The sequence below is a fragment of the Telmatherina bonti genome, assembly GCF_933228915.1.
Source record: "Telmatherina bonti genome assembly, chromosome: 14".
NCBI classification, from domain to species: Eukaryota; Metazoa; Chordata; class Actinopteri; order Atheriniformes; family Telmatherinidae; genus Telmatherina; species Telmatherina bonti.
Window position 1 is genome coordinate 13,789,052 of NC_136612.1, and position 26,264 is coordinate 13,815,315.

Sequence of the window (26,264 nt, forward strand, 5' to 3'; positions counted from 1 at the left end):
TCTTGCAACATGAGCCTGTGTGACTTTGGTAAGAGGGTCCTCTGTATACAGTCAGACCATAAAACACAGACATGCGTTTGAGGGAACTCAAATAAAAAAAGAAAATAGAAGGAAGAAAAAAAAAACCCATGCTCTGTTACAGTCCAGTGTCCTCTGGGTAAAGGCTGCATGGTTTTAGGATTTTGTTTTGTTGAGCTCATAATTCAAGACAGACATGATGTTTGGAGCCAGAAAGGTTTCACTTAGGCTTTTAAAGCGGGCTGAAAGATTTCTCTCGCTAAGTTTTGGATAGAGGTGTCAGAGTGTTTTGAGAAAAATACATTGGCTGTGATTTAATGATATTTTCCTTTACACATTGGCTGTTGGATATCATGGCGTTGCCGTCATCACATGGCACATGCTTGTGACTGATGCCCTGTGAGGCACATGAGAGCCATCTTTAAACTACGCACCTTAAGCCTGACCTTATCTGGACTGCTAAGTACGTATAAACATGTAAGTCAGGCTAAAATTGTTCAAAATGTTCCCTCTAAAGATAGTATAACTCCTGCCTAGATGCACTGCGCAGACAAAATCCAACATTTAATCATTTTGCATGTTTTAGTAAAAACAGTAAAGTAAATCCAAATAAAGTCTTTATCATTCAGTTATGTCTTTGTTTCTTCTGATGAACTAAAAGCATCGGAAACAGTGACTGAAAAGCAGCTCATTAAGACTCCAAATCAACCTGCAAGCTACACAGGGCCTTTCATGGCTGTTGCTTTCCTCTAATGGTCGCATTTTATTTCAGCTTAAAGACAACATCTGTGATATGTAGACTGGCTGCACAGAGAAAGTTAAAAGCACCATGTTTAAAGCTATCTGTGCAAGTACACTGGAACAAGGACAGTGGTCCACTTATATGTCCAGTTTGACTTTTTGGTGCATGTAACTGTACTCAATTCATCCAGGAGTTTCAGTATCTGCAGTGTTGAAGATCTATTGATGCACCTTTACGATGTTTACCTTAGAATCAGATCATGAACTTGGCTTCTGCAGAATCTGACTGGGTTTGTATGTATTAAAAAGTCTTTTTTATTTATTTTTTTTAATCATTTTTTTATTTGGTTCCCATCGCAAATAAACTAACATGACATGGTACTGAAATAATTACTTATCAGGGTAGTTTTTTATGTATCATTAGTGTCAGGGTGTGCCCTGCCTCTTGCCTGGCAGCAGCTGGGATCTATTCAGACTGAACTACACTGGTGTAAGTGGACACAAGTGGGTGGATGGATGACAAAAATATTAAAAAGTTGAGCTTGTTTGAATGACTTTTTTACATTTTTGTCTCAGGATGCCGTATTAATCTGATGTGGTTTCAGATCATCTCGTTTTCCTTTAAGGTTTGATTTTTGGTAAATCAGCAGGCCTTTTCTGCACCTAAAACATGCTGAAATGCTCACACAAAAAGTGGATATTTACATAACCCCTGTTCAGTAAAACAGATTGTTTCTAAGTTGCAAAAACATTTCATAAAATTTCCCATTCAGCCAATCCTGGATAATTACCACCAGATTCAAGGATAAACCAGCTTGATTCTATTCTGACTAAACAGCCTGTGTGAAGTGGACACAAACCATTGGGGAATAGGTGTGTGTGTGTGTGTGTGTGTGTGCTTTATTTAAATTATTCTAAGTCAACAAAAGCATGACAGAGGAACCTGAATAGCTGCAGCAGTCCGAGTTGTGTGTTTTCACGGCTGTGTGGTGCTTCTGACTGCACGGATGCTCCACCTTTTGTGTCCACTGTCTGCCTACACGGAGCTGACACGGCTGGGGCCTCCAGTGTGGCATCGGGACCACCTAGTGTGTGAGCTCGGAGCCCCTTTTGAGGCACAGAGGCAGGGCAGGCTGGAAATGATTAATGGGCCAGCAGAGTGACACGCTCCGCAGCTCAGCTTCAGACCCCCGGCCAGCTCCCCTGCTGTGCTGCCACCCGACACAGCCAGCTCAGTGACAACGCCACTCGTACGCCCACACACAACACGCTTCTTCAGTGTCACTTGCCCAACTTAACCCCTCCCTCAAAGTCTCCCCCATCGTCTCCTTCCAGAAAAGCATTAAGAAACTCTGTGGTGGAGGCAAACCTAAGCTCCTTTGGCTGGTGCCATCTTTCCTGCTGCGCTGTCGACACGGGGGTCTTTTTACTGCAACACAAAAGCAACAACTCACAACTGGATCCCTTGTAGGTTAATAAAGTCTTGAGAGGAGCCGGACTAGTTTTTGTTCAGGTGGTTTTCTCCTTTCAGCTTTAAAAGCTGTGTAATTTGAATGTGACATGCAGTTTTATTCTTCGACAAGCGCAGAAACAGCAACTCCTAACGGCCTCAGGATACTTTAAAGCAAAGTATAGACATAATAAGTGTGTCTAAAGGAGGAAATGGAGTTGTTGGAACCAGTTTCGTATTTATTTCTTCATATAATGTCTGCGGAGGTGTCTCCAAGTGGCTCTGTTTCTCCGTAATGGATTTCCACATCCTCCTGCTCGCCGTCTCCATCCCTTAAATACCCCAGAGTCCAATTTTTCTGTGAGAGAGAATGAGGAACCACTTATTGGATTTGAGAGGATATCCAGCAGGATTGATACAGGAGAGGAAAAACCACTGGCTACCACATATCGTTCCCAAAATGACCATAAATATCCCAAGGTTCCACATCTGCTCAAAGGCGGGAAAACCTGGGGATTCATCAACCTCCAGCTTCCTTCTGTTCGCTGTGTGTTTGTGTGTGTGTGTGAGACTGACGCTGATCTCCTGGTCAGCCTGGGAGTTGGGAGTCATCCACAGATGGAGGATTAAGCCTCCCACCAGTCTGCCGTAAGTCTTTCAGTTTGAGCGGGTTTCTAGACTATTTCCATCCTTTTCTCATCTCTGGTTCAGGTCATGGCAGCTACTGTGGGGCGAATGGCTCGTGATTCCTTCACACGCTCACTCCAAACAGTAGAAAGTGACTTCCTTCCTTTTCTGATCGGCGCAGATTTGAGACGCACAGCAGACGGTTTCCTCCCTTCTCAGCTTGCAGGATGCACGCATCTGCAGGTGTGTGTTCACAGGCGCTGAGAGGTTTATTTACACAAAGATGGAAGGTCAGTTTCTCATGATAGTCAGCAGGAGATAATACATTGTATCTGCTTCCCACTGAGGCCAGCAGCAAAGCAAAGGGATGACCTCAGAACAGTGAAAAGCCATGTCGGATTCCACTGTGCAGTCAATGAAGCTTCTTTAGCTTCTTTTGCTAAATGCTCACACTAAATAAAAGACATGCAGATATACAATAAACTGATGCAAATTCATCATGTTGCTTGCAGTAGTTAAATCTGGAGCTGTTAAAGTTTAGTTTATTAAGATGTAACAAAGCCACAGCTATTCTTCCTGGGGTCCAACAATTTAAAAAAAAAAGGAACAAAAAGGCAGAGCCAAAAAAAACTTAAAACGTTCAAAAAGAAAAAAACAAAATAAAAACAAACGCCGGTTGAAGATTATGCTAACATGCATCTTCATACACACTATACAAATAATATATCTCATATGCATTAACGTTTACTTATCATATCCTTAATATTCATATATACATATCATAGACTGTATATAAAGAGATAGACGTAGCCTCCCTGACGTCACCCGTAGGTTTGTGAAGAGCTGAATTGAAGCTCGGTGGGCGGTTCCTACCGTCACCATCTTGGCAGCATCATGTGCATCGTCTCACCCGGAAAATACAAATATGGGCAAAGAGGAGGAGCTGAGAGGGGGGCTGTGAGCGTCAAGGTGGATGATTGACATCGAGCGAACTCCAAGCTTTCTGTAGCTAAGAGCTAACCGAGCTAACCCGGAGATAACAGGAGCTAACCAGCTAACGGAGGTAAGCAGGCTAAAGCTAAGTCACGTTTTTAACCGGCTAAAAACTGCGGCTGTTCCACATTCTTCTTACTTGAAGCAGGGGATTGGTACCTGTCAATCAAAAGGACACGCCCCTAAATTTGCCGAACTTCAAGATTAAATTTCTTTAAAACGGGCGAGTTAGAAAAAAATTCACTCCCCCCACAGTTGTCATGAAGGTAAACCTGACCTATAAACCGAAAATGGATTTTTGAACCAGGCTGTAAAGATGTTTAGTTCTGCTGTGAAGTTGGTCTTTTTAACATGGGAGTCTATGGGGATTTGCTCTGTTTTGCAGCCCCTAGTGGATGAAGGGGGAACTGCAGTTTTATGCACTTCTGCATTGCCTTCACTTTTAACCGCCAGAGGTTGCAGCTTGATACATATATACATACAAACATACATGCATGCACATACACTTGTTTGGACCGTATATACTATATATACCCACCCATGTCATTTATACCATCTAAACATGTATTTATATGTAAGAGACATGCAACATGAGATGAATTCACCTAAGTACATATCTTAAGGCTGATACCTTCCTTCCTAATTAGTTTGGTATTAAACCCCTTAGACTGGACATCTATGTCAACTTGAGACTCATATATAGCAGCCTTTGTTTTTCTCATAACTACTGTGGTGTAAGGTTCACTGAGTTGCTCGGCTTCAGGAAGAAACCAAGCCTTTCCTCTTCAACTAAGTACCATGTCCTGGAAGTCACCTAGCAACCAACACAAACTTTAAAAAGGGGGGAAAAAACTAACACAGTAGTGACAAAACCTTAACAGTGACCTCCCAACATTTCCATAAAACAATCATTAACCAGTAATTCCCTGATTTTTTTCACCTCTCAAGCAGTGGAAAATGAGACGACAGTGGATGTCCAAGTCACACCACTTTTCCTCTAAAGTGCGTGATTTAAACACCGAATGTGGCGTTGCAAATATCTTTAAAATGAATAAAACTGCAGCTAATTTTAATCTCCACATGCCAAGACCGAGGGTTAAATGTCTTGATGCAATGCAAAACACACAGGAGAGATATTCCTTAGTTGGGAATGTGGACGGTTATAAACAGGCCTTTGGAGAAAAGTGTAGAAAAGCACAATAAACATGCTGCAAGAACGATGGATTGTCACCTCGGCTGTATGATTTACAGCCTAGTGGCTTCCTGCCTCTTTTCTCCCTTTACCCCCACCGCGAGGGAGAACACAGCAGAGCTGCCGCGTGCCGGAGTGTTAAAATAACCTCCCTGCTCTGTGGGGTGGATTTGGATCTCAGCCTAACGCCGGAGTCCCTGCAGCAGCCTGGCCTTGTTTAGATGTTTTGGACAGGTTTGGCCTGGAGACTATTTCCCTCTGACCACAAGCTCAGTTAGGCTGCATTCATGCAATGTCAGGTTTACTGTAAATGTGAGATTCCTACTGGAGAAAACCGGTCAGTTCAACCACAAGGTGGTAATTATAGCTGGGATAAGTGGGGGGACTTTTCAGAAGCTTACCAAATGTGTCAAAGCCAACTGAAATCCCCATTATCTAAAATATCTCCTAAATGAGGATGAAACATGCAGCTATTCAAGTAAAAAGTTAGAAAAACCATTTGTGTGTTGTATGTCACATTTATGTATTAATATCTGGGGATGGAAAAAGTACCTCTCCAGTGTGGAAATACAGTTTTAGCAACACCTGAGCGCCACATGTGCAAAGCCTGTGGAATGAGAGAATGTGGAAGCTTGTTAGCAAGAATTAGCATATAAAAGCCTTGTATTAGGACTTAAAACGTGTTGCCAGGATGGTTTCAGAAGTTGGTTAAAAACAGGGAATATAATGTGAAACAACTGAAGCAGCACTGGTTAAATCAAAGTTAAATACAACATTGAAAGTTAGGATTGAGGCTGGAAAATTGTTTAAATAGTTTCCTTGCCAACAGTTTTAATCTAAATGGGTGCGGTTAAATTATGTTTTTTATTTTTTTGTAATTAATAATTCGGAATTAAATAATTTCAAATTAATATTTTTCCTATGAGTTTATATGGAAATAATAATGCTAAATAGAAGTTTACACATAGACATCATATATACATGGTTTACATGAAACACGTCCTTACGTAATCCTCTTTAGAGCGGCAGGTTGGGAAGGGTTCTGATTGGACAGAGGGTGCACGTGACGTATGACGTATATCAGAAATAAACAAGGGTTTGCTTAGTGCTTCCCGTCTTTTCATTTGTAACTTGTAAAAACTACATAATAAAGTACCAGTTTTGCCGCTATTTTGATTGTAATTTTGAAGTACGAGCATACTACTTGACTTTTTGCAGCAACTGAGAAGGAGAAGGAAGACAGACCACCACACACGGGAGGAAAAACAACCGACATTGGGACGTGACAATGTAACGAGCGTGTGCAGAACGACTGAATTAACTAAGCGGAATTAAAGTTTACATGTCGGAGGAATTAAATAATTTGGAATTAAAATGCGAGTAAACCAGACACTTAACTTAAAACCAGCAGCCAGTTAGGTTTAATTCGTAATAGATATTTGTATTAGGAATTAGGTGTTTACATGGTCCTTTTTTTTTGTCAGTTTAAAGTCGAATTAACTTTTATTCAGAATTGAAAATGAATTAAAACTTCCATGTAAACGTAGCAAGTGTCTTTCTAACTACATCTGATTTAATAATAAACATCTATATTTCCATTTCAAGTCTGCAAGACATCCCATAAAGTTGTGAGAGCAGTTTTTTTTTTTTTTTTTAACCATTTTGCATTGCTGCGTGTCTAACAGCTCAGATTGTTGTTGTTGCAGGCTTTCTGTCCAAATTCTCCATTAACTCCACTGAGAACACATCATGACTGCAGGGAGGTTAGTCCAGTACCCTCGTCTTCCTCAGACAGTTTTTTTTTTTGGGTTCAGAATGTGGTTTTGCAGTCTAAAACTATACTACTGGTGATTATAAATTCACTTACAATATACTTCGACTATTACTATTTTAGTCCACTCGTATGTAACAGATAATTATTATAACTTATTCACCTGTATACTTTGATTATTACTATTACAGCCCGTTAGTATGAATTAGACAATAAGCTGAAGGCTTTCTCGGCCGGCAGAAACTCAAGATATTTCACCCTGAAGCACTGCTATTCTGAATGTTATTTATATTGACTGCACTCTGTTATGGTTGTTGTTGGGTGTATTAACTAATATAATGAATGTAATGACTTTTATAATGATGATTGTGTAATAATAGAATAATATGTTTTTACAATGTTTTATTTTGTAATTTTAGGTAACATCTGTTAGGGGACAACAGATGGAAATTAGCCTATGGCTATAATCTGGCTTGTTTACGTCTGCAAACTGTACATGACGTTCATTAACTGGCATTGTCCCTTTAAAATAAAAATAAATTGAAATTGAAATTGAAAAGCAAAATGCCTTGACTTACCAGGTAAAGATGTGGTTTTGATGGTAGCATGTAATCTCTGACTTTTTCTGCATTAATGCTGCCATAACAGATGTAAAAAAAACCTTTGCTGAGAGATCTGACGTAACCTCATACCAGCACCACCACTTTTTTGTCTTTGGAGCATTTAATGTCCATTTTTTCCTAAAAAAAAAAAAAAAAAAAAAAAAATATCTGAAACACTGATGGATCTGATTGCAGTAAATACCTAAAAACCTAAAAAAAGTTCATTTAAAATCTAAAAGACATGGTTGGTATAAAGCTTCTTTTTCACAGGATTCCCATGAAAAACTTCTACCTGTGTCGGTATTTCAAGTGTAGATGAAGGATGGTTCTTTGATGCAGAGGATCTGAGATCACAGATTTATATAAAAGAATAAAATTTCTTCTGATTCATAAAAACATTTTGCACTGTGGAGAAAGAAATATTCAAATTCCTTCACATCTTTCATTCAGGAACATGGTTTTGTCAACAATCAAATGATTTCTCATTGTATGATCAATGAGAACCCCCCCCACCACCACACACACATTACTCCCTAACTACTGTCTCTTTAACTGAATGTTAGTACAAACAAATAGACAAAATATAAAATTGATGAATAAACTGTTAAATCTTAGCTTTTATAAAATTATGCCTACTATTTCCTTTTTGAAATAACTTCATGTCATCTCACTGCGTCCATTCCAAGCATTATTTTATATCATTTCATTCTATTATTCTGTTCTTTGCAATGTGTTACCGGCTTAAAGTACAAAAAAAGGACATATATTAAAACTGAACTCTTCCTTCAAAGCAGATTTACGCAGATAAAATCCACATACAGTAAAATCTTTCCTTAGAAACAACAAAAAATGACCAGAATGCAGCTTTTTGGTTTACAAAGCTTAATGACACAGTCCCTTTTCAGCAACTCTCTTATTAACTTGAGGAAATAAAGCTGAAAGAGGAAGGAAAAAGCACTCATGGCAGTCTGGTTCCACACCTAACATCTGAGAGCGCTCAGTTCCTGAGAGAAAATGTACAAGGCATCAAACCAAAACACACAAATATATCAGAAACTAATAAGCTTTTATGAGATTTCGACTCAGGAGAATATTTTAGCAGCAGGCAGTTAAGTTACTGACGCAGTTGCATGCTTGTTTATGCACAAGCACATAGCGTGAAAAGGACGTAGTCCCAAAACCGGTGACAGAGGGATGTTTCCCCACCAATCCATCATCTTTGTGCTTTAAGTACAGCCTTGTTTTCTCTCGTGGTCAGTCAGGAAGCAAACCTCAAACATTTATAAAATGTTACAGTTTGAGATTTTTGGGAGGAATAAAAGAGAAGGACTCACTGTCCAATGACAGCACCGCTTTAATTAGCAAGTTTCCTGCATGAAAAGAAGACAAAAGATTAATAGAAAACAGGTGACATGCAACAAAGATCCCATGCGAGGTTGCTGCAATCACACGACGCGCATTCCAACAAACTGAAGCAGCGCTACGCCCACTACCGCCTCCCTTGGACGTCTCCCAACCCTGCAACAAGAGGATAAATAGGCTGAGATACGCTGGCCATTCTGCATTATTATTCATAGGAGAGGGTCTGTTATTACTGGCAAAACACTGCAGCGGCTGCTCAGAGAGACGAGAGACTAACTGGTCATTACTTGATTGCACAATTACAAAATGTAGCTGAAACAATATATCAGGTCTTTTTTTTCTTGTAAATAGAGTCGTGGTTTAGATCAAACATTGCATGCATACAGTGTAGATGATGGAAACTGCTTTATTATACATGCATAACATAAAGAAGGTGTTTACCGAATATAGAATAAAGTATAATACCCAGAGCAGATGTATTTATTTAGCACGCACAGCCAGCAGATGCCTAAAAAGGCATGTCAGAGAGAACTACTGTTCTTATTAAAATCACTGCTAACAGGTCATTACATGAAACACGCAAATTATTACCAGCTAATCTTAAATTACACTGGCTAATGGTGCATTGCATGCGCTGATGTCACATTGCATTACCTAATGACATATAAGGTGCTGAGAGGGAGCCTGGAGTGCTACTTTAGCCAGACTGACTTGGGTGGCTGTTTATGTTGAGCCAGTGCATTCCCCGTTCGCCGGGCAACCAAACTGTTTACGAGCAGTTACTCACACAAAAGCACAGGGCGGGCTGATTGCTCAACTAATTGATCCCCACCAGAGATCACAGAGCTGCGCTCGTAAAGAAAGGAGAACGCCTCCCATGACATCAGCGCATGCTGCTCGGCGAGACAGAGCCTGCAGGTCCTGGGAGAGACTGGTTCCCACACTGAGTGATGCTGTCTGCAAAGAGAGGAGAGGCAAGCTGTCAGGTGGAAAGCATGCGCATGAAGACATTTTGCAACTATTAATCAGTAAGGGAGTCTTCTGCCTGATGTAAAGGCGACTTCATTCGACCTGAGAGGATAGGAATTATTCACAGGAGATTGCGAAACAATAAAATGCTAAATTCTCTGCAGTGCTGTGGTGGCAGGACCCTCTTAAATGGTGTTTCCAACCAAAGTTATCAGGATTCTGAGTATCCATGAAGAAATTTCTGGTAAATCAAAGGTCAGCTTGAGTTACAGGACTTTCCTTTGGGGTGAACAAGTCTTTCTGGAGGAGATAGAAGAAAAACAACCAAACATGGCGTCTTAAATTGAGCTTGTTTAGTTAAAGAGGTGTTGCTAAACACTGTGACACCTAATCAATCACAGCTTGAGTCAACATCATCCTGTGTAGATAATTTCTGTTAAATCTGCTGTGTTTAGACCATAGACCTTATATGAAAGATAGACGGATCCTTCGGCAGTAAAAAAGTGAAGTCTACCTATGCGGAAGGGCATACTACTGCAGTTCCCCCTTCATCCACTAGGGGCTGCAAAACAGAGCAAATCCCCATAGACTCCCATGTTAAAAAGACCAACTTCACAGCAGAAATAAACATGTTTACAGCCTGGTTCAAAAATCCATTTTCGGTTTATAGGTCAGGTTTACCTTCATGACAACTGTGGGGGGAGTGAATTTTTTTCTAACTTGCCCGTTTAAAAGTAATTTAATCTAAAAATTTGGCGTATTTGGGGCCGTGTCCTTTAGATTGACAGGTACCAATCTCTGGCTTCAAGTAAGAAGAACGTAGAACAACCGCGGCTTTTAGCCGGTTGTCAGCGTGACTTAGCTTTAGCCCGCTTACCTCCGTTAGCTGGTTAGCTCCTGTTATCTCTGGGTTAGCTCGGTTAGCTCTTAGCTACAGAAAGCTCGGAGTTCGCTCATTGTCAATCATCCACCATGACGCTCACAGCCCCCCCTCTCAGCTCCACCTCTTTGCCCATATTTGTATTTTCCGGGCGAGACGATGCCGCGAGATGAGGAACCGCCCACCGAGCTTCAATTCAGTTCTTCAGAAACCTACGGGTGACATCACGGAGGCTCCGTCCATCATATATATACAGTCTATGGTTTAGACATTTGAAAGGTTTAAGATGATTAAAAATGTGAAGCAACGCTCTCCGCCTTCTCCACTGAACTCATCTTAGAGCCCAGTCTTTGAGGATGACTGCAGATCTTCACATTACAAGCTGTCGGCTGGCTGGCTGCAGAAAACTTTAAGCCCCTCGTGTCATGTCGTCTCCTTTATGTTTCTAGTGGCTTCTTGTGCCACGTATACTTTTGAAAACGTGCTTAGGCCTGCATGAATTTGAAGAGCGTGATGGCTTTAGCTAGTTAGCCTTTCATCACCAGGATAATTCAATTCATTAGTTCCTCTTATACCTTTTCATCTCTTATCTGGTCTCAGGGCACAAAGTGCTCTCTTGTGTGGTCTGATGACTCCTCGGAGGTGAAAGGTGAGCTGAGTGAAGGGTCATTATGTTTCTTGGTGTGCTGCTGGGAACTGAGGCGTTGCTGCCAAATTAGCCTGGATGGCATCATTAGACTGATAGCATGTGTCCTCATAGAACCAGCCAGATGTATAGGTATAAAGAGGAAAGATGGTCTGCTTTCATAGTAATAATAGAGTAAAATAGAGTATGGAATATGCTTTTACATAGTAAAATAGAGTTTAGGGGCTTTTAATGTTGTAGATCCTGAACGCTTGGAGTTGTTCTGTTTAGTGAAATGCTTCTAGACTGGCTGACTTTGAACTTGGCTTGAGTGATCATCATTTTGACAGCATCTCAGCCTACATCTATACTTCCTATTTTTATCCAGATCTGGCAACTACAGTTGGTTTTCCCGTTCAGTCTTTTATCAGCTGAAAGCGCTGATACCCAATCAGCCTGAGTGGACTGTCCACCTGGGTGGGCAGTGTGGTTCAGGCCGAAACGTGACAGCGTTTAGTTAGGTTTAGATTGTATGTTGAAGTTAAAAAAAAAAAGAAAAAATATAGATTACCATGCAGGGTGTTAGCCTCGTTTTTTCTCCCTCAGGCTGGTCTTACAGAAGTACATGAAGTTAGCTATAAAATGATCTGTTTATGGGAACCTTATCTTCCACTTTATTGATTATTGAATTCTTTTCCAAAACTTAACCAGCTTTTTAGTTGCCTAAACATAAACAAACAAACTGAACGTAAAATCTAAAAATAGACAGTAAATAAAAGGCTGGGAATAAAAAAAAACCATGGATGAATTATAGTCTTACGGGATCAATTTTACCGAGACCACGTGTAAAATAAAACCCCACTTCGTATGTTTACAGATATCTCCTGGATATGATGTCAACACACTGCCACCTCAAAACCACCCAAATTGTTTGTATAATTACTGTATATAAATCTCATTAGGGTTTGCATCTGTTGATATAGGAGGCTGGTACAAAAGGAAGTCTTTCCAAACAGGCTAAAAACATTAATGTATTCTTATCACACATACTGCAATGCATGATGTGATTCACCATTTGTGCCCTACGTTGCTCCTTTTCACCATTTGACTTTGTATATTATGGGCTTGCTGGTCTGGCACCCAAAAAGCAGTTAAAACACTCAAATGCAGCCTCCATTCTTCACCAAAATGGAAGTAAAATGCATCCAGGAAACAAATATCAGATTCCGACCATTTTTGACCAAATGACAGAGACGTCTATTCACATTGGATTAGTATTATCACCGGACCTTTGGGATTTAACAAAAAACAGTTGGTAATTTGTGGCAGAAATATTACTTCACAAATCACTGACATGGCCGACTTGCACAGGATTAACATCACAGACAATCGCTGCAATTGTTGCAAACTACATGTAGACTCAGAGGTAAAACTGATCTGTCAGAACAGGGCTAATCACAGCAATCATACGAATACTCGCTGCTCCACCATCATCCTCTCCTGCCTCCAAAAGAGGACAGTTGTTCATGTTTTGTGTTTGGTACATCAGCTGAAGGAGAGAAAGTCACAACATGGTGAGGAGAACTTTAGCAGCCTTCCTGTGCATCAAAATAAGTCAGGAACACACTTATGATAAATGGACTTATATAGTGCTTTTCTAGTCATGCAGAGCAGACGACTCAAAGCGCTTTACACTACTTGTCACATTCACCCATTCACACGCACACTCATACAACACACTCATACCCCGATAGGCACATTGGAGGGGAGCTTATGGTTCAGTGTCTTGCCCCAGGACACTTTGGCATTTAGTCAGTGGAAGCCTGGAATCGACCTCCCATTGAAGGACAGCTGCTCTTCCTCCTGAGCTACAGCCGCCCCAAGGTGGAAGGTCAGAAAGTCTCCTGCTGTAGTGGGAAAGATCTTTGTATTTCACATGAAATTGCTCTAGTGACCACTAGAGGTCTCATTTCCTCTGAATTATTCATTCCAGCTGTTTCTACCCACATGAACAAATGACCTTCACCGTGTTTTTATGAAGACAGTCGCAAAAATGAAGAAGTTGAGTCATGCATCATGAAAAATGGGATTTTGTTCAAGGTCATGAGTTTTTTTGTTTTTAATGATCGTTATGATTTCCTTCAATCAGAAAACTAGGAACCAACACTGTTGGTTTAGCAGGGGAGGAAAAGAGACTCTCATCTTATTAAAGTTAAACACTGGAAATTTTTATTGACTAGCCGAGGTGGCATCAATCCTTCAATCCTCACATGGGAAATTGCTGCAAAGAGAACGTAGTTTTCCCGTTTTCCACACAGCCTTTCTTGATTATATATCTCATCAAACCCAGATCCCTTACAATAACTCATCACGATTCAGTTCTGTTGTTTGTCTGAGCCATGCCACCTTCTTTTATATTAATCAAAAGAAAAAAATATCTTTTAATCATTCTCGGTTGGTGGGCTGTTTTACTTTTTCTACTTGTTTACGTGACACTTAAGATGCAGGTGCCGAGGTCGTTGCTCAAACCTCATCCGCTCAGTCAGAGATAAAAATCTCTCTGTTCAGCTACAGTTGCTTCTCTTTCACAGTTTACTTTTCTTCTTTTTTTTTTTTTTTTTTTTAATCATCAAAAGCAGCCCGGAAACTTGTAAAACGAGTCATCATCTGGAAAGCTTGTTACCGAAACCCTTTGTTGTTGTCTTCTCCGCCGTAAAAATCGCAGCTGCCGCAGTGATGTGTGATCGAAATATTTATTGTGGTGACCGTGCCTCTGGTGGAAGCTGGCCCTCGGGCAGCTTGAGGGGGGGTGACAGATCATGGCGCTTGCTTTTTATGTTTTTGCATAACTGAGTCCAACATGCTTTATCAAAGAAAAGCTAAGACTGCTGTTTTGTTGAAGCGCTGGCTTCAGTTCAGATTAGTTTCAGCGCACCATTTTAGAAACAGGACAGTTTAATATCAACCTTCCCAGTAAAACTCAGTTATGCATTCCCAGCCAACATCATGATGTATTTCCACCACTATTTTTTCTCCAACTTGTTCTGATCATTGACAGAAACCGGTGTCTTAATAATCCAATATGAGTAACTATTTCCAGACTTCAAAACAACTAACTTCAAATAAAAAGATTTAACCCTGGCCCTGTCTATCAAAGCTCTTTTATGAGTCTGCTTTAGGTAAAACTTAGGAGTACAAGAGAGAAATTGGCATATTTTACTCATTATATAAAGATGATTCAATAGCATTTATATACTGAAATATGTGTGGAAAAACTGTTAAAAAAAAAAGGGCTCAGTGGTGTGAAACTATAATCTTCTCCTAGTGATTTATGAGTAAAATATATTCTTTGAGAAGTAAAACATAAAAAAAAAATCATGTTTATTGCTATCAAAGTTTCTCAAATTATATTTTACAATCAATTTTTCCAGTGACTGGGGAAGACAATGTGTAGTCAAGCCTGTAAAGAAGGGTGTGACTCTGAGCTGAGAGGCTGAACACATGTTTTAGAAATCATGCTACAATTCTGGGGGACACTGGTTTATTTCTTTGGAAGCTAATTTGGGAGCTAATAATGAAAAGTATGTTTTACTGTATGATTTATAGCCATAAGAAGAGCCGGGAAGGAATTCGGCTCGCTCTTAGTGGAAGTTTGGGAGTGTGCGACGCACAAACTGCTGTTGTGTTATATTGTAAAAGGTGCAATAGAGAATATTAACTCTTTTTTGTTAATAATACGGCAAAGTAAAAAGTACACAGGTACTTCATAGATACAGATAAGCTCTTGTAATACAACTTCACCCACACTAAAAGCACAACTGTTATGCAAAGCATTGTATAAGCTCCATATAGTGTGAAGTGAAACACTGGAATGTGAGCTCTGTTCACTAAACCAATGGCTGTCACGAAAGTATGACTCTGCTGCCTTTTCATCACATCACAGGCTGCGACGAGACATGAACCGCGTTTTATTTGGATCACATCACCAGCCAGAGATATGAGTGACTGCACAGGATTATTCACGCTGAGAAAGTAATTGATCCTGAATAAACAACAACTGAGCCGAAATTCCATCCTTCTCCGTCTTTCCAATCACAAAACCCTCGTCTCAAATATCACACATCATCATACATGTTGACACCTGGGGTTCCTGCTGATCCTCTGAGCATCCATGTCTTCAGAGATCATCATATACAGAAGTTTGATTGCTCCTAAAGAACAATCGCAGATCGATGCCGGGATTTGACGCTATATAAGTAAAGTTGAATTGAAATCGAGGGGCAAAACGCCTCCACAAAGCTGTGGGATGCATGATTTCCATGCACTATGCACACCCACCAAGAGCCCTTCCTATACAATGCCTCATAGATGGCACTTGAACATAAATAGATTGGAAAGGCATAGCTCTAAGTGGGTCCTTGAAACCAAATGAACGCATACCCAGAAAGGACATCTTTGGATGTCCAATCACAGGAATGCTCTCCGTTTTTATTCCTTTACAAATTCCTGCAATCTTAATGTCATCAATATACATTCAAAAATCACAGCGGACCTTAGCGTCTAATTATCTGTTTCTAACGACAATGGATAAACTCACCGTTGATGGTTTAAATGAAGGCAGACATTGGTGCCATGATAGTCTTTTCTTTTCTTTTTGGGAAAATTATGACATATTTTTGTGTCAGACGTATCTTATCGTAGCTCAGGGATTTTTAACCTGCAGGACAACGAATGACCGTGTGAGCGGAGTGTGGATGTGGGAATGAGAGCATAATGCTCCATAGAGAAGCATGGAGATAGCATTTCATAGTTTCATGAGGCTCTTGTAGACATAGAATAGTCTGCAGAAGTAAATGCCATAACCATCTGCACAACCTCTGAAAACAAGCATCATGAAAATTTAAACAGTAAAACATAAAATAAATCTCAGAGAGGGCAGAAGATTTGGGTCTAATTTGTGTACAACATCATTTTTAACCTTTATGCTAATTTGTATTTATTTATTTATTTATTTTGAAAGTAATGTTGGGACCATTAACTACAATATTTGTACCATAGACTTCCATAGACCACATGGCTTTAACTAAGCTCAGACTGTTGTTTGGAGCTAAAACTGGCTTTAATGTGTTGTTTGTGAGGAAATCTTTTAGCCAGTATAGGTTAACAGAAAAAGTATTTTCCAGTTGCACTTCAGTGACACTGAGATGCTTTATTTAAAAACAAACAATTTTCTGTCCCATAGAAAGCAATAAAACCAGGGTTTTGTTTTTAGTCCTTGGCCATGACGAGGGGGAAATATGTATATGCAGACAGTTTAGCATTTATTTTAAAGGCAAGGCATTAAACATTGAAATGTTTTAGTTAAATTTTTGTTGACTTATTGGCTGTTGGATCCGTTAAATTTGGGTCTGGAGCAGAAAAACACTGAAAGCAAACGGGACTTGGCCCAATAGAACCAGACTGAGTAGCTCTGATGTAGCCTGGTTAATGTACAAGACAATATAAAGTCATTTGACATAAAACGTTGAAAGCTTTACAGGGTGCACAGGAAGCAGTACGTTAAAAATAACGTTTAAAAAAAAAAATAAAATAAAATAAATATATATATATATATATATATATGTATATGTATATATATATATATATATATATATATATATATATATATATATATATATATATATATATATATATATATATATATAAATGACATAAAGACAGAAAAAGCCTAAATAAATGCAGGGGATATTTATCTATTGTTTTATTAAAAGGCATCAAAAAGAAAAGTTTTTACCTTAATTTAAACCAGCTGAAAGTTTCAGCAAACCCATAAATTTCTGGGAATTTCATCGAACTTAACAGAAAATATGAGTGTGTGTGTGTGTGTCTGCATGTTTAAATGTATCACCAGACAATTGGGATCGTTATAAATACGGATGCACCGATCCACTTTTTGGGAGTTCTGATCCAATCTGAAATTTGAATATCTGCTGATACCGATATTTACCGATACCAAATGTGTTTATGACTATGGTTATTATTGCTGTTATAACTGTGTAAGATTTCATTAGGTTGTAATAAATGAAGTTACCTCACCAAAAAAAATATAATAACATCACAGATCTAACAATTTCAACAAGTTTTATTCTGATTTGGCACATTTTACCTAAATACAACTATAAATGTGTGGTTTTGAAACAAAGATCTCGCTTTTGATGTAACAAAAAATGTCACATAACATTCAAGGCATTTATTTCTTTTAAAACTTGTCCGAAGCATGTCATCAAACACATCTGCTCTGGCCTGACTAGTGTGGTATCGGGTATCAGTTGTGGTTTCGAACACTTTTATCAATACTATGTATGAGTACACACACATGGTATTGAGCCGATACCGGTGCATCCCCAGTTATAAAGAAGGTCTGTGGAACAAAACTGTAGCTAAAAGTCTCAACATAACAAAATCCTCTCACACAGTCAAAAGGCGATATGTGTGAAACTTAGGAAATACAAAATGAATTAAAAAAATTCCTTCCCAACTTATCATGGAACGGTCACAGCCAAAATGGGCACAACAAATGCACCTCACGACTATAAAATGTCCCTTACAGAGCAGAAGTGTGAAGAAACGTTTTGATTCTGTCGAACCAGCATCTCTTGTTTCAGATATGACATATTTGGTGTTCCAGGGTCATGAAGAGGAGAGCACCAGCATTGGCTTCGCTGAGGAAAGGAAACTAAGAGCATTCCACTACCTATTAGCCAAAAAAGCCCTGTTGCATTTTTCCTCACACTTCCACTCAAGTGGAGATAACATCTGGGATAAGAAAGCAGCAAACACAAGGGGGGTGAAAGGGGGGGGGGAGCTTGTGTGTGTGTGTGTGTGTGTGTGTGTGTGTGTGCGTGCGTGCATGAGAGAGCTCTTCAAAGCTCAGTGTTGGATCAGCTTTGGGGAGGGAAATGTGGGAGATAAGCCCATGACAGCTGCCAAACACCTCTCTGTTGTACTATGTGTTCGTGTGTGTGTGTGTGTGTGTGTGTGTGTGTGTGTGTGTGTGTGTGTGTCTGGGCCCCCCATTCAGGAGGAGTGTTTCTGAATCCCAACCACCTGCCAGCCCTGGTCTCCCATGGCAGGTGTGAGTCAGTTTGTATGTGATTCATACGGAGCATATGTGACAGTCTTATCGCCTTCATCTCTCTGTAATAACACTATAAGACGGGCGCACTGATGGAGAGATTACCTAAATGTGAGGAAGAGTGAGGAGGGGAGCAGCTTGTGCGAATGGCATGAGGGTTATCCAGCTAATAAAGGAAATAAAAATACCTAAATCACCGGGACTGAGTGAAACATAGATCATGTTTACAACAGCAACACAAACAGACAACAACCTGCAGCGGCTAACATTTAGCAGCTCACTGAGCTGGCTAGCCGAAGAGCACTTTCTGCCATATGAGTAACACAGTTATTAACAAGTCCAAACAGAAGTGACATTAACCCGCAAGCCTTTCCGATGTGTGGGTGAGCGGAAGAAAGGTTTCCTGCTCGACACCAGTGGGGTTCAGGGGTTAAATTCACAAGCAGGTGGTCCAGCGACTGAGAGCTTGAACCTGGACGTTTCTGTTCCACAGTTCATTATTCTCAAACCAGACCCAAGCTGGCCGCGCCACAGCCATCTGTTTCAATACGCTGCATAACACACGACCTCGCCAAGGCTGGGCTTTATATTAGGCTTCATATTAGGCCAATTGGAGTTTGTAAAATCTGCAAGGTATTTACATGACTAAATTAGAGCCTGAGACATAATCTGAAGCCTCTTGATGGTTATTTTTTCACATTTTCCGCTGTTTCAGGGTTATGTTTTCACTTTTTACGTTGTTTCAGATTTATTTTTCACATTTTACGTTGTTTCAGATTTATTTTTCACATTTTACGTAGTTTCAGGGTTATTTTTTCACACTTTACACTGTCTCAGGGTTATTTTTTCACACTTTACACAGTTTCAGAGTTATTTTTTCACTTTTTCCGCTGTTTCAGGGTTATTTTTCACATTTTAAGTTGTTTCAGGGTTATTTTTTCACATTTTACGCTGTTTCAGGGTTATATTTCACATTTTACGCTGTGTCAGGGTTATTTTTCCAAATTTTACGCTGTTTCAGGGTTATTTTTTCACATTTTATATTGTTTCATGGTTATTTTTTCACACTTTACACAGTTTCAGGGTTATTTTTTCACACTTTACACAGTTTCAGGGTTATTTTTTCACATTTTCCGCTGTTTCAGATTTATTTTTCACATTTTACGTAGTTTCAGGGTTATTTTTTCATATTTTACGCTGTTTCAGGGTTATTTTTCACATTTTACGCTGTTTCAGGGTTATTTTTTCACATTTTACGCTGTTTCAGGGTTATTTTTCACATTTTACGTTGTTTCAGGGTTATTTTTCACACTTTACACTGTCTCAGGGTTATTTTTTCACACTTTACACAGTTTCAGGGTTATTTTTTCACATTTTCCGCTGTTTCAGATTTATTTTTCACATTTTACGTAGTTTCAGGGTTATTTTTTCACATTTTACGCTGTTTCAGGGTTATTTTTCACATTATACGCTGTTTCAGGGTTATTTTTTCACATTTTACGCTGTTTCAGGGTTATTTTTCACATTTTACGTTGTTTCAGGGTTATTTTTTCACACTTTACACTGTCTCAGGGTTATTTTTTCACACTTTACACAGTTTCAGAGTTATTTTTTCACATTTTCCGCTGTTTCAGGGTTATATTTCACATTTTACGCTGTGTCAGGGTTATTTTTCCAAATTTTACGCTGTTTCAGGGTTATTTTTTCACATTTTATATTGTTTCATGGTTATTTTTTCACACTTTACACTGTCTCAGGGTTATTTTTTCACACTTTACACAGTTTCAGGGTTATTTTTTCACATTTTCCGCTGTTTCAGATTTATTTTTCACATTTTACGTAGTTTCAGGGTTATTTTTTCATATTTTACGCTGTTTCAGGGTTATTTTTCACATTTTACGCTGTTTCATGGTTATTTTTTCACACTTTACACTGTCTCAGGGTTATTTTTTCACACTTTACACAGTTTCAGGGTTATTTTTTCACATTTTCCGCTGTTTCAGATTTATTTTTCACATTTTACGTAGTTTCAGGGTTATTTTTTCATATTTTACGCTGTTTCAGGGTTATTTTTCACATTTTACGCTGTTTCAGGGTTATTTTTTCACATTTTACGCTGTTTCAGGGTTATTTTTCACATTTTACGTTGTTTCAGGGTTATTTTTCACACTTTACACTGTCTCAGGGTTATTTTTTCACACTTTACACAGTTTCAGGGTTATTTTTTCACATTTTCCGCTGTTTCAGATTTATTTTTCACATTTTACGTAGTTTCAGGGTTATTTTTTCACATTTTACGCTGTTTCAGGGTTATTTTTCACATTATACGCTGTTTCAGGGTTATTTTTTCACATTTTACGCTGTTTCAGGGTTATTTTTCACATTTTACGTTGTTTCAGGGTTATTTTTTCACACTTTACACTGTCTCAGGGTTATTTTTTCACACTTTACACAGTTTCAGAGTTATTTTTTCACATTTTCCGCTGTTTCAGGGTTATATTTCACATTTTACGCTGTGTCAGGGTTATTTTTCCAAATTTTACGCTGTTTCAGGGTTATTTTTTCACATTTTATATTGTTTCATGGTTATTTTTTCACACTTTACACTGTCTCAGGGTTATTTTTTCACACTTTACACAGTTTCAGGGTTATTTTTTCACATTTTCCGCTGTTTCAGATTTATTTTTCACATTTTACGTAGTTTCAGGGTTATTTTTTCATATTTTACGCTGTTTCAGGGTTATTTTTCACATTTTACGCTGTTTCATGGTTATTTTTTCACACTTTACACTGTCTCAGGGTTATTTTTTCACACTTTACACAGTTTCAGGGTTATTTTTTCACATTTTCCGCTGTTTCAGATTTATTTTTCACATTTTACGTAGTTTCAGGGTTATTTTTTCATATTTTACGCTGTTTCAGGGTTATTTTTCACATTTTACGCTGTTTCAGGGTTATTTTTCACATTTTACGCTGTTTCAGGGTTATTTTTCACATTTTACGTTGTTTCAGGGTTATTTTTTCACACTTTACACTGTCTCAGGGTTATTTTTTCACACTTTACACAGTTTCAGAGTTATTTTTTCACATTTTCCGCTGTTTCAGGGTTATTTTTCACATTTTACGTTGTTTCAGGGTTATTTTTTCACATTTTACGCTGTGTCAGGGTTATTTTTTCAAATTTTACGCTGTTTCAGGGTTATTTTTTCACATTTTACGCTGTTTCAGGGTTATTTTTCACATTTTACGTTGTTTCAGGGTTATTTTTTCACACTTTACACTGTCTCAGGGTTATTTTTTCACACTTTACACAGTTTCAGAGTTATTTTTTCACATTTTCCGCTGTTTCAGGGTTATTTTTCACATTTTACGCTGTGTCAGGGTTATTTTTTCAAATTTTACGCTTTTTCAGGGTTATTTTTCACATTTTACGTTGTTTCAGGGTTATTTTTTCACATTTTATACTGTTTCAGGGTTATTTTCACATTTTACGTTGTTTCAGGGTTATTTTTTCACATTTTACGTTGTTTCAGGGTTATTTTTTCACATTTTACGCTGTTTCAGGGTTATTTTTCACATTTTACGTTGTTTCAGGGTTATTTTTTCACACTTTACACTGTCTCAGGGTTATTTTTTCACACTTTACACAGTTTCAGAGTTATTTTTCACATTTTACGCTGTGTCAGGGTTATTTTTTCACATTTTATATTGTTTCATGGTTATTTTTTCACACTTTACGCTGTTTCAGGGTTATTTTTTCACATTTTACTCTGTTTCAGGGTCATTTTTTCACATTTTACTCTGTTTCAGGGTTATTTTTCACATTTTACGTTGTTTCAGGGTTATTTTTCACATTTTACGCTGTGTCAGGGTTATTTTTTCAAATTTTACGCTGTTTCAGGGTTATTTTTTCATATTTTACGCTGATATGCTAACTGTTTGGTGTGACAAGCTGTTTGTCGTCTAACAACTCTATTGCCTGGAAAGGATGAGTTACAGGAATGTTATTTATTTCTTGAAAAGAACGGTGAGCCACAGAAACAGTTTCTATCAATTAAAAAATATTCTGGCATATCTGCAGGGAGGATATCAGACTCGTTTCACCTCTTACCACAGCGCATGTACATCAGCGCGCTGTGGCTGCGAGCGAAATGCCATCAACACCTGCAAACTCTCTGATCTTTGTGTTAATGTGCTCCTTATTTGTGGAATAACACATTTTCATATGTAAACTAATACATACAGCAGACAAACAAACGTTTATTCCACTTTCTCTTTCATTTTCGACTCATGATTGTGTTTCAGAGACCAGTATAGGAAACATCATTCTGATGGTAATGAATATAATGACAGTGATTATCTACCAGTCTGTCAGCAATATGATTACTGTTTACTTGTTCAAAATGGCAGATTTATCCATTTCATTTAGACAACTTTAAAAACAGGAGGGAGGGCTAATGGCCATTTTTCTCAGTGATTACTTTGCGTGTTTAAGAGTCTTTGGTTTCCTGAGTCTGTCCGGTAATGTGATCTAGAAATAAAAAAAAACAAATAAACAAAAGCTATGCTGAAAGGTGCAACTTCACATGCAGCATCAGAAAAAGATAAAGATGTAATAGCTCTGGATCTAAGAATCTTTCACTCAGATTAGAAAAAATATCAGAAAACAATATTATTTCCTAATTTCAGGGAGAATTTTCTAATGATGAATTTAATTTTACTTAAATTAATACAAACAAAGCTGGGTTGGGTTAATTCAAGCTTCCCTCGGACCTAAACTGGAATGAATGAGTGAATAAAAACATGTAAATGATGTAAATGTAAATTAATAATGATGATTTAGGGCTAGTGTTGCCTCAGGTGGTAGCGCCGCTAGTCTTGTGGCCTGATGGTCGGTGGTTCAAGTCCTGCTGCTGTAGCCCTAAGGAGGCTTGTTCTCCTCTGGCTGGTCCCAAACCCAGATTAATGCAAAAGATTTGCATCCGGATGCGTACATGTTCCGATTCACCAGAGTGATGATTCGCTGTGGCGACCACTTCGAAATGGGACAAGCCAAAAGGGGAACAACAAACACACTAATAATTTCACTACACTTATATATTTTGATGTCAAGCATCGTCATTGCAACCTCTTGCATAATTTGAACCATCAGGAGTCTGAAGGTAAGTAATGTGTCAGGATGATGCATCAGAGCCTTATTGCCAGAAAATAAGCTGATAATTAAAATAAGAGCAAGTTGTTCAGACACCTAGAAAAACAACAGCGTTTCTGGCCGGATGACATCGTTGGGTTTCATGCGTCTGAATCTTGGAGGAGTTCCTAAAACCTCAGATGACTAGAAAACAAGTGACTACACAGAAAACATCATCATAAACGTTAAAAGTGCTGAACTTCTCATGCTTCACTGAGCTAAAAAACATGACAGAAGAGGGTCTTGGTGTGGCGTCTCACTGGTTTCTCTCGTTTGTCTTTGCCCAGCTTGCCACTGCAACCTCCACGCCCGCCGCTGCCGCTTCAACATGGAGCTGTACAAGCTGTCGGGCCGCAGGAGCGGCGGGGTCTGCCTCAACTGTCGCCACAACACGGCGGGTCGCCACTGCCACTACTGCAAGGAGGGCTACTTCAGGGACATGACCAAGTCCATTTCTCACCGCAGAGCATGCAAAGGTAAAGTGACCAAAGCTCAAAAGCTTTCTCATTCCCTGTGGAACGAGAATACAGACTGATGGTATCGTAAAGTACGGTTTAGTTTACTGCAGTAAAATTAATTCAGCTTGTACTGCTTGTAATGTTCCAATGTAAATAATCACATATTTGTTTAAAATACTCACATTTTACTAAACTGTGTTCTTAAAACAGCGCCGAAGTCATCATCACTGAACCAAAACTGACCTCAGAAATAGATGCGTTTCAATCACATGACAATCAGATGTTGGGATTTTCTCAGTTTAGATGTGAGTTTACGCAGTAAACACCTTAAAAAATGTTTAGTAATGCAAAGCTGCGGAGTGGGTAACTCTGGTCCTCAAGGGCCGCAGTCCTGCCAGTGTTGGGAGGTTCCCTGCTGCAACACACTGGACTCAAATCAATGGCGACTTAGCAGACTTGTGCAGAGTTTGACGTCAAGCTCTGCACCGGTCTGTTAAATATGTCTGAAATGTGTCAGTTGCGTTGCAGCAGGGAAACTACTAACACTTAAAGGACAGTGGCCCTCGAGGACCGGAGTTACCCACCCCTGCTGTTGGTACTTCAGTCACCCCACAAAGATTTAAGCTTCTACATCTTGAACTATTGGGTGTTTCAGATGAGGCCAAACAGCCTATAACGTCTCGACAGCAGTTGGGATAAATACCAAACCCTGCATTGTTCATGTTTGCATCTGCATATGAATTTTGCTGATTTTATAGCAGGGATTTCAAACTGTAGGCCACCATCCTACAGATTTTAGATGCTTCCCAGCTCCAACAAACCTGATTAAAATGTAATAGCTTCAACAGCTTGATAAATTCTGCGGAATGACCTGTCAATTTCAGTCAAGTGTGTTGGAGCAGGGAAACAATTCATACCTTGAGGAGTCCGTTTTATAACATTGTTGTGATGTATACTTGATGTAAACAAACTTAAACCAGTTGTTTCACTCTGTAATGGCCTGAATTCTTCATGGGGGCCTTATTTAGGTTTTCTTCATCATAAAGATGATGAGCAAAAACATTTGGTCAGGATAAAATCAGCTCAACTTGCTGTTGTTGGCTTCTTGTTTAGCAACACTGATCTTTACAAATGGACATTTTATTACACCATCGGTGTTAACTTGCCCACACTGTGGAAGAAGCCAACAGAGAAGGACCTGAATCAAATTGAGTAAAGTCATTTACAAACCATGAATAAAGTGATATGACAAACCCAGACATGCAGTGGCTCAGATTATCCGTCCGTCCAGCCGTCTTCTGCTGCTTATCCGGGGTCGGGTCGCGGGGGCAGCAGCCTAAGCAGGGAAGCCCAGACTTCCCTCTCCCCAGCCACATTTGCCAACTCTGCGGGGGGGATCCCGAGGCGTTCCCAGGCCAGCCGAGAGATGTAATCCCTCCAGCGTGTCCTGGGTCTTCCCCGGGGTCTCCTCCCAGAGGGACGTGCCTGGAACACCTCACCAGGGAGGCGTCCAGGAGGCATCCTGACCAGATGCCCGAGCCACCTCAACTGGTTCCTCTTGATGCGGAGGAGCAGCGGCTCTACTCTGATCTCCTCCCGGATGACAGAGCTCCTCGCCCTATCTCTAAGGGAGAACCCGGCCACCCTGCGGAGGAAACCCATTTCAGCCGCCTGTATATGAGATCTCGTTCTTTCGGTCACGACCCACAGCTCATGACCATAGGTGAGGGTAGGAACGTAGATCGACTGGTAAATCGAGAGCTTTGCCTTCTGGCTCAGCTCCTTCTTCACCACGACAGACCGGCGCAGAGTCCGTTTAAGCCCGTGAGTTTAAATATCTCAGGCTCAGATTATTAAAACAGATAAAAGGGGATATATATATATATATATATATATATATATATATATATATATATATATATATATATATATATACATATATACTAGTAAACATCAAACAGTAACTCCGTAGTTATATTGTTTCCCAAAAACAACAAAACAAAACAAAAAATGTCTGTCTTCTCTGTGGTATCCCAGGTGGGAGATATACCCAAAACATAATATACAGAGATGAATCATTACTTATGATCATATCCTGCAGTATGCAGTGATTTATTACTAACGATTTATCACAACAGGACACTTATGTAAAAGACAATTCAGGTACTGAAGAAAGACATTTTTAAATAAAACCAACAGTCTATGCAGACGTTGGAAAAGTTATTAATGTGTTGGTTAAATTTATTATCT

At 39.2% G+C, this 26,264-nt stretch overlaps 1 protein-coding gene across 1 annotated transcript in view; it reads left to right on the forward strand.

Annotated features, from left to right (window-relative positions):
- Window positions 1–26,264, forward strand: part of ntn1b (netrin 1b) — a gene marked incomplete at both ends in the record, with an annotated part of 50,968 nt that overhangs the window by 8,481 nt on the left and 16,223 nt on the right. Inside the window, one exon of the mRNA XM_079252967.1 lies at window positions 23,844–24,032. Within this exon, the coding sequence (XP_079109093.1) occupies window positions 23,844–24,032 (189 nt within the window). The remainder of the gene's footprint in view (window positions 1–23,843; window positions 24,033–26,264) is intronic.